The sequence below is a fragment of the Vulpes lagopus genome, chromosome 1 (assembly GCF_018345385.1).
Source record: "Vulpes lagopus strain Blue_001 chromosome 1, ASM1834538v1, whole genome shotgun sequence".
NCBI classification, from domain to species: domain Eukaryota; kingdom Metazoa; phylum Chordata; class Mammalia; order Carnivora; family Canidae; genus Vulpes; species Vulpes lagopus.
Window position 1 is genome coordinate 96,527,501 of NC_054824.1, and position 15,605 is coordinate 96,543,105.

Here is a 15,605-nt window from a genome sequence, read left to right on the forward strand (position 1 = left end):
GGAAGTTGGCTGAAAACTCCCTAGTAACCAGGAAAAAAATAATCTTTCTGAACAATCAAAAAGTGAGTACATTATCTGAGACTCTATACAGCATCCATATTATTTCAATAGAAAATACTCTAAGCCCCGCAAACTACTTAACAAAAGAACTTTCAGAAATCAAATTCTTAGATGTTGGGCATTAAGTTAAACTCACTAAACCCTACTTCTCGGGCTGATATTGATCTTATTTTTTCTTAGAAAGGATAGAAAATCCTAAATGACCAGCATATAGTTTGCTATATGATTGCATTAATGATCTTAATTTCTAAATACACATTAAAAAAATATTCAGTTTATTAATCTGTATTAAGCAGTCTTTTCAAAACATCCATGATAAATGTGATGTTAAAGAGGCATGTTCACCTTTCCTTCTGAGAAATCACATATCCATCTAGGACTCTGAGGTTTAAGCACCAGCTGACGATGTATGGCCGATAGTCAAACCCTGGAATGGATGGTGTTGCCATCACACAAGGATTGTTCATTATCGACAACTGTTCCAATTCAGTTAAGGATGCCAAAAAAGAGATCTGGAACAAAGGATATCTTTGTTGAATGAAATGGACTATTTAGTATCAAGCACAGGGCTTCCTTTGAGTACATATCTTTGGTAGTTTGAGAATGTAACAATTTCCCTCTTGTTCTGAAAAGCAACAAGTAACACTCTGATATGATCCACTAACTTTCAAAATTCCATCAGTATGACCATTTGTCCTTGCTGCACAAAATCCCTTACAGAGTATCAGCACTATTTCCTAACAGAGAAAATCCTATTTTGAAGACATAATAGCAGCAAAAGTGCACAGTATCGCTTACTGACCCCTTTAATGTAGTTACACCTCAATACACCCCTTTAATGTAGTTACATCTCTACCACAAATCAGTTCTGGATGGAATGATAGTTGCAGCATTACAAATGAAATTAAGCCTTAATGACCCACTGACATTAAGAAAACGTAGAAAGAAAAATAACGATCATTTTGAGTCAAATGTTTCATCTTTTTGGTAATGTCTTCCAAGATATACACGGTTTATAAATGAGGTCACAACTCTCTCCTGAGTCTCTTCCATACTTTGCAGTTTCCTGGATCCCACAGAATACCCTCAAATTTTACCTCATTTAAGTCCCGGATTTCATTTTCTGCCAAGGATAGTATAGCAAGACTCCTGGGTAGATAAGCAGGTGCCATTCTAAGAGAGGTGATGATGTTTCCATGTAAAAGCAGGGTCTTGAAAGTAAAAACAGGATGAATTACAAATAAAAAGATTATGATCTATTTTGACATAACCAAAATGGTGCATATAAAAATAAAGGAATCTATTTTATTAGACTTTTCATCACTTAAAAAACAAAGACTATTCGTGCTACAAGGGTCCTAGGTGATCTTCTGGTCCAGCTCTCTCTTTCCATGTCCATATTTTTTTTTTCCATGTCCACATTTTAAGCTCAGGAAAGTTTAAAGATTTGTCCAAGAACACAGGGTTGGTGTAACTAGCATTTTTTGAGATTTAAGTTATTAAAACTTGAGCAATCTCCAACATATTGCTCATTTCCTTTTAAAAAATCAAAATTGGGGCACCTGGGTGGCTCAGACAATACAGCACGTGATTCTTGATCTCAGTGTTGTGAATTCAAGCCCCAGGTTGGGTGGAGATTACTTAAAAATAAAATCTTAGGGGATCCCTGGGTGGCTCAGTGGTTTAGTGCCTGCCTTTGGCCCAGGGCACGATCCTGGAGTCCCGGGATGGAGTCCCACGTTGGGCTCCTGGCATGGAGCCTGCTTCTCCCTCCTCCTGTGTCTCTGCCTCTCTCTCTCTCTCTCTCTCTCTCTCTCTCATAAATAAATAAATCTTTAAAAAATACAAAATAAAATCTTAAAAAAAAAAAATCAAGGGGTACTCAGGTAACTCAATTGTCAAGCTTCTGTTTCTTGATTTTGGCTCGAGTCATGATCTCAGGGTCATGAGATCAAGCCCCTCCATGGGCTCTGGTCTGGTCAGGGAGCCTGCTTAAAATTCTCTCTCTCCCTCTCCCTCTGGCCCCCCTACCCCCTCACACACACTCTCTCTCTAAAATAAATTAATTAATTAATTAAATTTTAAAAGTTCAATCAAAATAAAGGATGAGAGAGGTGAAAGAAAACATTTATTTATTAAAACAATCACATACAAAAAAAAAAAGATCACATACAAAGCTAATTTTCCAATAGAGAAAGAGGTAACCCACAACCTATAATTTACAATTGTATTCTCTTAGAAACTAAGAATTTAAGAAAGGAACAACGTGCTACTTGGAGATGAGGCTGACTCAAAGTGAGTCAGCAACAATGAAAAACAACTGAAGGCTTTGAATACCCAGGCTTCTGATAAAATAATCATTACAGAAAAAAAAACTCCTTAGTTCATCTGAATTCTCATAGTATCTGGACACATCAGATTGTTTAGAGTAATTGTCACTAAAAATGACTTATGTTAAAGATGTGGGGAAAGTTGAGCTAGTAATATGGCTTCCAAGGTTTAATGAATTTGTCTGATGGGAATAATATCTAATGATGCAAAAACATGGAAAAAGCCTACATGTTTCTGAAGCTATAATTGCAACTGTTTCTTATTTAATGGCATGATACATTTCCACTCCATAAAAAGTACTATACGCTACAGGTTTACTTTTTTTTTTTTTTTTAGGTTTACTTTTAAAATAAAGTGAAGTTACTTTTGATAATTTAGTAATACCTAAAACAAGCAATCCCAAGTTAAAAAAAAACAGACTCAAATTCAGGAATGATCACTCTCAACCTCACCAACACATTACATATCAAATGGCTATAGCTGCTAGTGTTGGCTGATTGGGCATAAATAGGACTTCATTATGTTCATAGGACGGCAAGTAAGAGTTAACCTTAACTACAATGACCAGTTTTAGTTAAAATAAGTCAATTATAGCAACTAACAACAAAGAGCTGCATACTTAATTTCTGGGACTCTAATAGAATTTTTATCATAATGTACACAATCTGTTCTTCATACAGAGTAGGCTTATTTTAGGCCAATCAGATCACTTTCTTCTGACATATTAGTATAAAATTTCAGAAATGACATGAAAATGTCAGAAATGACATACTTACCTTCAGTGACACCAATTTAGATAGATCACCTATCTGGGGTATGTTATTGTCTGATAAATCAAGGTGCTGTAGAGCTGCGCAGCTACTGATCTGTTCCATGGCCTATCATAAGAAAAGCATCACACTAGTTCACGTACACAAATCAAAAAATGAAATTCTTCCTTAGTTCCTCACACCTGAGTCTCCTGCCTCCTCTGCTTATTACTGGAAGCAGAGGAGCATAGTTTAGCAAGAGAAAGAGGAAGTAGTAACAACAGAATTTGGTTAAATTGTTATGTAGCAAGCCTCTACCATCATTAACCCTCTGAGAATAGAGGATCATATCATCCCAGATATTTACAGCTTGAAAAAAACCTTAGTAATAACACAGGACAGTTGATATAGTATATAGAGTTTACAAGTTAAGAGAGGAGTCGAACTGCATGGATCCATATCCTGGCTCTGCAACCTCCTGGCTATGTTAAGCAAGTTACTTTATTTCTCAGTACTTAGGTTTCTCATTTATGCAATAGACATAACAAATATACCCACTTCATAGGCTGTCATGGCAGTGAATGAGTTAGTACTGTTAAGGTGCCTAGAATAGTACATAGCATAAATTAACTGATCAATAAGTGAGCGAGCTATTAATAGCACTTAATTGAGTCCCCTCATCTAACATATTAAAAAACAAGACAAAAATATATTTTTTACACAAAAATATAGTTACTGGAATGCCTGGGTGGCTCAGCGGTTGCGCATCTGCCTTTGGCCCAGGGCATGATCCCACGGTTCAGACTCCCTGCATGGAGCCTGCTTCTCCCTCTGCCTCTGTCTCTCTTATCTGTTTCTCATGAATAAATAAATGAACTCTTAAAAAAAAAAAAAGTTACTAAGGGATAGAAGGAGAATCTCTTGACTTTTGAAACATTATATTCTCCTCTATACTATTTAACATTTACTTACAGCGTAATTCAGCATGATATAGTAGCCCTGCTAACATTTCATTCTGTTTCACTATTTTTCTAAGTATAATACAGACAATTCTTTTCCACATCTAAAAGAATATTATACTACATTATGTATTTCAAAATAAATTATTTTTTCTTCTGTTTATGTTAACTGAAAGTATCCCTGGGAAGTCAGAGTAGGTACCTTTACTTTTTATTCTATTTATTTCTATACTGCTTGAATTTTTTTTGCAGTGAATACTTTTACAAATAAAAAAAAATTTGTAAGTACTAAAAGACAAAGGAAACAATTCACCTTGAGATTATTTCCTGCCAAATTCAGCCATTCCAAATGTACTAGATCCTTCAGCCCTTCCACATAGCCAATGCTATTATGAGGCAAATTTAAAACCCGGAGTTGGGTCAGTTTGGCCACACCCATCATTCGCACTAGCCGATTATTAGCCACTGACAACTGTGGAAAGAAAACATATCATTACTCTTAGAAATAAAATATGCATATTACTTTCACATGAGAGTGGTTAAATGGCCAAACATTCCCAAATATACAAACCTGATTTGAACTTCTCAAATATTTTGTCTAAATACGCTACAGTGTAAATATTTGTTGTTAAGTTGTTCCTAAGCAATGGAAAATATACATAAAGCTGAGCAATCAGACCCTCTTCAACTGTTCAAGAGAAAACATTTTTAACAGAGCAACTACTTGAGAATGTGAGTTCCACTAGAATGAGGTCCTAATCCTGTCTGTCAAAATCTAGAACAGTGCCAGACAGATGAGGAGTCCATCTTTTGTTGACAGAATGCATGAACTCTTTACCTCCATCATGATGTAAAGGGTTATCTTAACAACACAATGCTTTGCCAATATAATATGCTTTGTTTTTTTAAATAAATGCTTCCTTCGCTAGTCTATTTTAAATGTAGCACAAATGTGTTTATCTTCCAAGGAAAACTGTCATGTAAAAAGTTAAGGTAACATTTACTGCTTTCCCAGCTTACCGAGTTACTTTTCATTAACGTTATTTTATTGTTTTGTATAATAATGAACTGGTCTTATATAACTATTTCCCAGAGAGCAGTACCTACCTGTATTAATCGTCGGCATTTCTCAAGATTTTCCAACTTAATAATCTGATTTTTATCCAGAATCAAAGTATGAATATCAGCTTCACAGGGTAAGTTTGGACTTAATTTCTGTAGCCCCTGTCCTGACCAGTTGACCACTGATCCTTGAAAATAGAGAAATTGTTACAAAACACAAATACAATAACTGGCCATAGGAATAGAATTATATTAACGAACTCTATAGTTAGAGTTAGAAAACACTGGAGCATAATAAATGCCAAGATTTAAAAAACTAAGGCAATTGAGTTCTAAATGACCACAGATTTAAATTGCTCACCTTCCCTCAGAAATATATTACACCTAGAAATTTGTGATACTCTGCTCAAGTTTTTATGACCTAATATTTTGGAATTCTCCACAATGAAATAAGAACTATTGGGGGCCTGGGTGGTTCGGTCCTTGGGCTCAGGTCATAACCTCAGGGTGGTGGGATGGAGCCCTCCATCAGCTCCACCCTTAAGATTCTCTCCCTCTCCTCTCCTCCCCTACCCCTTCATACCCCATGGCCAGCACAGGTGAAGCACAGGCCCATGCACTCTCTCTCTCTCTCTCATTCAATAAATAATTAAATAAATAGGAACTATTACTTCCATATTTTGTGTAATGATTGTATTTTTCAAATGGAACTAACCTTTTGATAGAGATCAACCTGCTTACAACCTAACTACCAGTATATTCTAAAGTGCCCAAACTTTTTAAAAATCAATCAAAGTATAGTTCAGTTAATTTATCTACAAAAAGGGAACAATACACCTAATTAATTAAATTGAGCTGGGGATGAAAAGAGAAACCATATAAACAAAGCAGCCCCATTCCTGGCATCCAGCACTCAAAAAAGTAATTTAGTTTCACAGACATTCAAATCCTGGCTTCCCATTAACCACTGTGGTATCTTGAGCAGGTTATTGATCTCTTTGGGGCTCACTTTTCCAATCTGTAAGATGCGGGTGATAATAATACCTGCCTTATAAGGTTAGTCTACAGAGAAAATGAGAGCATGCAAAAAAAAAAAAAAAAGGCACTCAGTACATCGTCTGGCTCCTATAACAAGCGCTCTGAGGCTGTTCACTGCTATTATTGTAAGTTCCCTTGGTGGACCCAAGAGGTGGAGTTCAAGAGAAGCAGATTATCAAAAAGGGGTGGGGCCGCAGAACCTGCCCATTTCAAATTTATACCCAGATTAAGATTACCGTGGGAAATAATTATGCGAGGTTGCTCTCCTGAAAGGTCTCAACGTGTTTTCATTGGCTACTGGACCCAGCATTTGGGGGTGGTCGTGGGGAGTCCCTGGGAATTGGGTGAACGCTGTGTGCTGTCCGAAGGAAAATTCCACGGAGTCGACAGACCTCATGGAACCTCCGCCCCCCCGCCCCCCCGCCAGGAATCGCCGCCCCCGATAATGACCCCGACCCAAGCCGCGGGGAGGCCTCGACCCGCCGTCCGACCCCCGACCCAGAAGGCAGCTGCGGAGCCTCGGGGCTGTAACCAAAACAAAGGAGCTCGGCTCCTGCCAGGCGACTCCGGGCCACGGAAGCCCGCACACGCTGGGGAGCGACCGAACCGCCCCCAGGTCCTGGTCCCAGAACCAGGGGTGGGGAGCTGGGGCTCTTGGTCCCCCGAGACCTTATCACGGCCACCGAACACTTCCAAAAGAGGGGTTAACGTCGGTCTCGGGAGCTAGGTTTGAAAGACGATTTCCTGAACGTGACGGGGAGCCGAGAGGAGAAGGGAAAGGCGTAAAGCCAAAGAGGGAGCCCCGGCAATTTTCCCTCGGGGACCCAGAATTCAGAGTAAACACCCAGGAAAGGTCACCGCAGCCCGAAACCCACCACCCGGGCAGCCTCAGAAGCGCGGGAGCCAGGGCGCCCGGCCGCGCAAAGGGCCCTGGGAATGTAGTCCCCAGCCCGGCCCGCGCCGCAAAGCCGCAGAGCGAGGCAGCAGCCGGGAACTACAACTCCCAGAGGGGAGCGCGGCCCCGCGACGCCCACAGCCCCGCATCAAAGGAGCTGGTACAGAGCTGCATCCCTAAACCCAGGTTTCTTCTCTCCGCCAGGTAACTATTTAATTTAGTTCCACGGAGTAAACCTTAGGGCTCAAGGGTTCGGGGCGGGGGGAAGGGACCGCCTTACCTTCTCCAGGGGGCAAAGCCGCGTCGCCGCGCGCCACCGCCATACTTCCCGCTTGCTAATAATACCAAGCAACCGTCCTCCAGCGGCTCGGAGTTTGGAGTCAGGAGGACGGAGCCGGAAACTACAGCTCCCAGGATGCACCGCGACCAGACGGCCGGGTCGGCTGCCTGCGTCTAATGATGTAAAACTCGGGTTACACTGAGCCGCAGCGGGTTTAGGAGCCCCGGTCAGCCCCCTTACCGGACACATAAGCAAGCTACTGAGAGAGGATCGTTTTTGCTGCCTTTAACAGGTGTCTGAGAAATTTGACACTTTTACCATTGAGATCATCATAAGGTCTCAGATCGAATTGGAGCGCTCACTGCTAGAAGTCTCTGGGGTGGCCGCCCCTTTTTTTGGACAATTCTGAATAAGTTGAAAGTGTCTTACTCTGCTAGAGGAATGACTGCGTAATCGTGTCGAGATAGCCAAACGGATACACTTCATTTGAAAATTTAAAGCATTCTGGGATAGAAGGTTTCGCACAGTATTTTTTTTAAAAAAATTTTTTTATGATAGTCACACACACAGAGGCAGAGTCACAGGCAGAGGGAGAAGCAGGCTCCATGCCGGAGCCCGACGTGGGACTCGATCCCGGGGCCCCAGGACCACGCCCTGGGCCAAAGGCAGGCGCCAAACCGCTGAGCCACCCAGGGATCCCTCGCACAGTATTTTTAAGTGGTTCTTGAATAACATAACTTGGGACCTAAGGGTGTTTTTTAAGAAGTATGAACCTAGAATTTTTGCAACGAGTATCCAAAAGAATTTTACAATATAGTCACCAAACTCAAGAATTACACAGCCTGACTCAAAGGGAGTAGGCTCACACTTTTACTATAACTATGACCTGCTAACTAGTACGATTGTATCTATTAACACAAGATCTCAGCGAATGGAGAAAGAAATGGAAACAATAATCTTCAGAGACTTGAAGGAAGTAAAACTGAACTAGCACTTAAAAGATGGGTAGACTCTAAAGAGTTCAGAGGTAGATAAAAAGACATTAGCATAGGCTGCAAGTGGGGGCAGGTGGCAATGAAGCTGTTCTCACAAGTGAGAAACTAACCTAATAGGATAGAATGTACAAAGGGAACTTCCAGTTTCTATTACACATGCCTCCATTCCCTCTTGCAGCCTTTACTCGAACTCCCCACTTTCTGAAGCAGCAATGTACAAAATCTCTGATCATTTCTGCTTGGGAAAATAACAGTAACTCACACTTTTGGATTCCCAGGCCCTTGATCCTGTGAGCCTTCCTTCCTTCCTGGGTTCTCCTTTGATCTCTGCAACTACACCTCCCCCTTTCTTTTCTTTTCTTTTTTTTTTTTAAATTTCAAGTGTTTAAATTTTCGATTAGTTAACATATGGTAAAATGAGTTTCAGGTGTAGGGGCACCAGGGTGGCTCAGTTAATAGAGGGTCTGATTCTTGATTTTGGTTCAGGTGATGATCTTGGTGTCATAGGATGGTGGGGATCCAAGTTGGGCTTCATGCTCAGCGGGGAGTCTGCTGCTCTCCTTCCCTCTGCTCTTCCCCTCCAAGTAAATAAATTTTTTAAAAACTGAGTTTCAGGTGTAGAATTTAGTGATTCATCACTTACATATAACACCCAGTGCTCATCACAAGTGCCCACCTTAATACCCATCACCTACTTAACCCATCTCCCTGCCCACCTTCCCTCTATCAAGACTCAGTTTGTTCTCCATAGTTAAGGGTCTCTTATGATTTGCCTCCCTTTTTTTCCCTTTCCCCTATGTTCATCTGTTTTGTTTCTTCAATTCCACATGAGTGAAATCATATGGTATTTGTCTTCCTCTCTCACCCACCTTAACTCTTTTACTCTATTTCTCACTGTTGTATTCTGAAGACGAATTTCCTAGTTCTGAAGAGGTAATTAAGACTAGGAATCTTAAAAAAAAAAAAAAAAAGACTAGGAATCTTTCTCATCTAACCAAGAGACTCCTTATTTAGAAAGCACAATCTTAGTATAAAGGTATAAGAACAAAGCAAGTTTTAGTACTACCTCCTACTTTTGTTCTCTGGAATATCTGGTGAGGATTGAGGGGAGTCTCTATCTCAGGGAGACAGAAAGGGTTTACAGTTCTCTCCAATTTGGCAGGATAATAACCTGGGAGAGGGATCCTGGGCCAGAGGGTCCCTGAGGAGCACAGGTTCCTAAGTGTATAGAAATAGCAGAATTAGAATTTTGTCTGGTTCATCTGACCCAGAATGCAGAGGAAAGTACTCCTTTTACGAAGTCAATGAAGTATAGTTATGGATCCATAAAACAGTGGCCAGATGTTTCTGGGCAGTCCCACATCCTAAGTGAACCAGCAACCCTTTAAAATCACAGGGCAGGGCAGCCCAGCAGTTTAGGTGGCTCAGCAGTTTAGTGCCGCCTTCAGCCCAGGGCCTGATCCTGGAGACCCGGGATCGAGTCCCATGTTAAGCTCCCTCCATGGAGCCTGCTTCTCCCTCTGCCTATGTCTCTGCCTCTCTGTGTCTCTCGTGAATAAATAAATAAAATCTTAAAAAAAAAAAAAAAAAAAGCACAATAAAATCACAGGGCAGAAACTCTTTTGTGCTTCAGATACAGCTTGTACATCTAAAATAAAATTGCTACACTTTAAATTGTCTCACCTTGTATATCTTTTAAACCTGCAAGCTCAAATCAAATAGGAGGATTCTACTAAGCAATACTATGAACCTCTCAACGAAGTAGCACTGTATTTTGGTCAGGTCTAGGCTCCATAACACTTTCCTATCATCAGTGTTCCTGATCTCTGCAATAGCTAAAAGCCCTGACTCATGTCCTGCATCTCTAATGCATCTGCCCACTCTGCTACAGGGGTGACTAAAACACCTATATCATGTTAATCCCTTCCTCAAATACTTCCCTTTTGAAATTCAACTTTCAAAGGCCAGCCTAATCTGACCTCACCTTACCTCTCACCATTCATTCCACTAATTTTCATTTGGTGTTCTTGAGTGACAGATTGACAAAATGAAACTTGTGTTTTAGAAGGTTAAACTGCTCATATAACAATGATGAACTGAATAGTAGCACAGTGGCAGGAAGGAGACTGTTTTAACAGTGGAGGATAACCTTTAAGAGGAGAGCATTATATACAAGTTTAGATAACAGAGATAGACAGGAAGCTAGAACAATGTTTGTGGATAGTACAATACAACTTGACAAAACAAAGCAGGTTTTCTTTTTTTTTTTTTTAAGATTTTATTTATTTATTTATTCATGAAAGAGAGAGAGAGAGGCAGAGAGAGAAGCAGGCACCATGCAGAGAGCCTGATGTGGGACTCGATCCCAGGACTCCAGGATCAAGCCCTGGGCCGAAGGCAGATGTTCAACCACTGAGCCACCCAGGTGTCCCCAAAGGAAGTTTTCTAATTAGGATGAGAGCTTATATTTCAAAAAAAAAAAATAAATATAATAATTTTGAAACTTTAAAGCTTCAAAACTGCACAGCTCTTAATGATGCAGACTGGCCTGGTCTGAGGACCCAAAGGGGGTCCCACAGGACCAGCCAACAGGATCCTTGGTGTTGTGCAGGAAAGAAGGAAACACAAGCTGAAAGTGAGAGCAGAGTTTATTGAAGATATATAGAGAGAAGATTACAGATGGAGCATCTAGGAGACCCAGCAAGGAAAAGGAAAATGAATCTCCTCTTTGCTTGAGGTCTGCAGTTTTTTCTGAGGACGGTGGTCAGGTGTACGTGTCCTGTCAGGCACCTAGGTACTAGTCAAAACAAGGGCAAGTATTCAAGTGTCTCCAGAAGCCATTTATGCCCTGAAGCTGGGGTCTTGCTGTCAAGGTGTCTGGAGTACCTGGTCTTAGAAAACATCATGATGACCTCACCTAGTCACTCCTTAGATGTTATCTATTGTCCTGGAAGACTCCAAAGAAATCACTAACTCCTTGACATTTACAAGGAGGACATACATTATTGGTACTTTAAGCCATGTGTATGGCAGGGATGCAGGTCTTAGCAAGAATATAAGCAGGAAAAGGAGCAAAAAACTAGTTTTTTTCATGGGGTCCCTTTAGTTTCTGTCTCAATATAAGAAATTTTGGGGAAATTCTGATACTGTAAATATTTGAAAATGATTTTTTTTACAATAAAAATATTTATGTGAAGTTTAGGTGCATAAAATAAAATGTTTTCTTCTTTGCTCACTATTCATTGGGAGACTCTTATAGTCTTGCTTTCTTATATGTGACCTATGTAAGTCTTTCTCTTCCATGTGACATGGAAGGAAAGACTGCCTTCCCATAGATATGATGATATATCTATTCATGGGTTATCTAGAAATCCTAAATGACTACTAACTTTCCTCATTATTATTATTACTTAATAGGTGTCACACGATAACAAAACCCAAATGTGCAGAAAGCTATACACTAATATTTTCGTGTGTTTTTCTGTCCACTTGTCTGGAAGAAAGGCTGAAATTCTTTCAGATTACTGAAGTGGTCTGTAAATTAAAAAAAAAAAAAAGTTAGAAACAAAGTTTAAAAATTTCAGTAAGAAAATTCTACAATAATATTATTTGGACAGAGAAGCTGATTGCTCTGCCTTATTATTATAAAAAGATTCCATTTGTGCTTCTGTCCAGAGATTAGGGCTGAATAAACAGGAAGCTCTTCCAGAGAGAGGAAACAAAACAGGTTAGGGAACCAGTGAATGATTATCTCCACCATGCCCACTGGATGTAAACTGCTAGCTCACCATTCTCTAAAGCAATTAAGATTTCTTTGGTGGACAGAATAGTCTTAAAGCATCAGTTATAAATAAATGGATAAATTAATTCTAAATAAACATAAGCACCAAAATAATGAATATAAAGGAGTTGGCCATCTCAATAATACACTAAAATTTTTATTTTTTCCCCAGGTAATACATCAGCTAATATCTGAGAAAATAAGGTGGAAGTACAAATAAATTTCAATAAAGCCACTCTGAGATATTTTTCAGGTACCTTTACCTAATTAACTGTGAAGAAGTTGTCTTTTGTATAAAAGAGTAATACAGGAATCCTTGACACATTTGTATTTTATTGATCATGTTTTTTGAAGTGTTTCCAAAAGGCAGTGAAACCTATAACCTATAAAAGTGATTCATCATATTCTCAATTGAAAATTAAATGACTGTGTAAATAAAAGGTTCTAACTTTCATTTGAGAGAGAGAGAGTGAGCATGAGCATGTAGAGGGACAGAGGGAGAGAAAGAAAGGAGGCTCAAGCAGGCTCTACAGAGGGCTCAATCCCACAACCCTGAGATCATAACTTGGGCAGAAATCAATAGTCAGATACCCAACCTACTGAGCCACCCAGGTGCCTTGACTCATTTTTAAAAATGAGAGGGTGGGGATCCCTGGGTGGCGAAGCGGTTTGGCGCCTGCCTTTGGCCCAGGGCGCGATCCTGGAGACCCGGGATCGAATCCCACGTCGGGCTCCCGGTGCATGGAGCCTGCTTCTCCCTCTGCCTGTGTCTCTGCTTCTCTCTCTATCTCTCTGTGACTATCATAAATAAATAAAAATTAAAAAAAATAAAAAATAAAAATAAAAATAAAAATGAGAGGGTGTGATGGTTCATTCTATGTCCAGTTGGCTAGGCCACAATACCCAGATATATGATCAAACATTATTTTGGATGTTTCTATGAGGGCATTTTTGGGGTAAGATTTACATTTAAATTGGTAGATTCTGAATAAAACAGAGTGCCCTTCATATGTGTTGGCCTCATCCCATCAACTGAAGATGTGAAGAGAACAAAAGACTGACCTCTGCCAAACAGCATAGGATTTTGTGGCAAAGGGCCTAAGGACTTAACTACAACACTGACTCCTTGCTGGGTTTCCAACCTGCCAGCCCACCCTGCTGATTTTGGACTTGGAAGGCTCCATAATCGTACAAGCCAATTCCTTAAAATAAATCTCTTCCTAGATGTTTGTGTACATACTATTAGTTCTGTTTCTTTGGAGAGCCTGTAATCAGGGGTGAGTGGGTTGGGGGGGGAGGGAAGAGGAATAGTCAACTTCCAAGTAGCTTTTAAATACTGAAGTCTTGGGACGCTTGGGTGGCTCAGTGGATGAGCGTCTGCCTTTGGCCCAGGGCGTGATCCTGGAGACCTGGGATCGAGTCCCACGTCTGGCTCCTTGCATGGAGCCTGCTTCTCCCTCTGCCTGTGTCTCTGCCTCTCTCTCTGTCTCTCATGAATAAATAAAATCTTTAAATAAATACACACATACATACATTCATACTGAAGTCTTGGGCAGCCCAGGTGGCTCAGCGGGTATAGCGCCAACCTTCGGTCCAGGGCATGATCCTGGAGACCCGGGATCGAGTCCCCCGTCAGGCTCCCTGCATGGAGCCTGCTTCTCACTCTGCCTGTGTCTCTCCCCACCCCCTCTCAATCTGTCTCTAATGAATAAATAAATAAAATCTTCAAAAATAAACAAACACTGAAGTCTTTTAGGGGGGCAGGCATGGAGCCCAACACAGGGCTTGAAGTCATGACCCTGTTATTAAGACCTGAGCTGAGATCAAGAGTCTGAACCACTGAGGCACCTCAATACTGAAGTCTATTCTGTTATTATATAGTATGGTCCACCTCATTTGGACTTCCATTGATATCATTTAGAGATATGAAAAACTTGGTCAGTTCGGAATAGACTTCTCTGAAGAGAAAGAAACTTCAAAGTATGGATGAATTATGTGCCTCTTATATATGGCATATAACAGTGTAGCCATATATAAGTGATATATCCATAGTAATTATCGGAATAGCTTTGCTACACAGTGCCTGTGCACAGAGTATTACACAAGTTTTCAAAACTATTTTACAAAGAAGATAATATCCAGAGGAATCTAAATATTTCTTGAGATGTTCTCTTTGTCCAAGATACACTTTCTATTTTCAAATAATGTAGCATTATCTGTTTATTTTAAAAATATGTATTATTGTAAAAATTTTAGCAAACAGACAAGCAAAAATTAAAGTTTCTATAATCCTCCTACCCAGAAGACACTGTTAATATGTTGGTGTGTTTCTTTTCAATCTCTATTGGTGGGACTATATCTAGACTACTGCCTCGCATATTTTTTAAAACAAATATGGGTATATACTATACATATTGTTAAGAAATATGCTTTGAGGGGATCCCTGGGTGGCTCAGCAGTTTGGCGCCTGCCTTTGGCCCAGGGCGCAGTCCTGGAGTCCCAGGATCGAGTCCCGCATCGGGTTCCCGGCATGGAGCCTGCTTCTCCCTCTGCCTGTGTCTCTGCCTCTCTATCATGAATAAATAAATAAATCTGGAAAGGAAAGGGAAAGGGAAAGGGAAGGAAAGGAAAGGAATATGCTTTGAGGGATACCTGAGTGGCTCAGTTGGTTAAGCATCTGCCTTCAGCTCAGGTCATGACCCCAGGATCCTGGGATTGAGCCCCACACTGGGCTCTCTGCTCAGTGGGGAGCCTGCCTCTTCCCCTCTCTCTGATGCTCCTGCTCTTTGTGTTCTTTCTCTGGCCCTCTCAAATAAATAAAATCTTTAAAATAAAAAAAAAAATAGGGCAGCCCTGGTTTAGTGCTGCCTGCAGCCCAGGGCGTGATCCTGGAGACCTGGGATCGAGTCCCACATCGGGCTCTCTGTGTGGTGCCTGCTTCTGCCTGTGTCTCTCCCTCTCTCTGTCTCTATGAATAAATAAATAAAATCTTTAAAAAAATAAAATAAATTACATATGCTTTGAAAATTTCCCTGTGACTTATTTTTGCCCATCTCTTACCCTTTAAAAAGTTTTCACCTTTTCTTCCCATTCCAGTTGAAAGGATAATATCAAGCAGAACTATATAAAGTATATTGATATGCTGAGAAATGCAAATGTTAGCCTTTTCTCTTCTGAAATTGTACTTTTAAAACTTTGAAATCACTAAGATTTTCATATTCAGCCACAACACAAAGTCTATAATACAGAAGAAATATGAGTAGCAATGTCTTTAAACTAAAATACAAATTCCCAAGAGGTGCCTGGCTGGCTCAGTCAGTAGAGCATGTAACTTAATATCAGGGTTGTGAGCTCAAGCCCCTCTTGGGCATAGAGCTTACTTAAAATAAAAAAATTAAAAAAAAAAAAAAAGGAAAGAAAAGCTGGGGAAAAGAAAATGGTCAAGAAAATCACAA

At 40.3% G+C, this 15,605-nt stretch overlaps 1 protein-coding gene across 4 annotated transcripts in view; it reads right to left on the reverse strand.

Moving 5' to 3' along the window:
- Positions 1-15,605, reverse strand: part of CEP97 (centrosomal protein 97) — a 41,264-nt gene that overhangs the window by 15,724 nt on the left and 9,935 nt on the right. For 2 of the 4 annotated variants that reach the window (XM_041722576.1, XM_041722451.1), the window contains exons 2-7: positions 7,375-7,547; positions 5,207-5,349; positions 4,413-4,571; positions 3,168-3,269; positions 1,158-1,271; positions 406-572 (exon numbers count right to left, since the gene is read on the reverse strand). In XM_041722576.1, coding sequence (XP_041578510.1) covers positions 406-572; positions 1,158-1,271; positions 3,168-3,269; positions 4,413-4,571; positions 5,207-5,349; positions 7,375-7,417 — 728 coding nt within the window. In that variant the 5' untranslated portion in view covers positions 7,418-7,547. The remainder of the gene's footprint in view (positions 1-405; positions 573-1,157; positions 1,272-3,167; positions 3,270-4,412; positions 4,572-5,206; positions 5,350-7,374; positions 7,548-15,605) is intronic. The other 2 variants (XM_041722502.1, XM_041722391.1) reach the window with 1 other exon arrangement.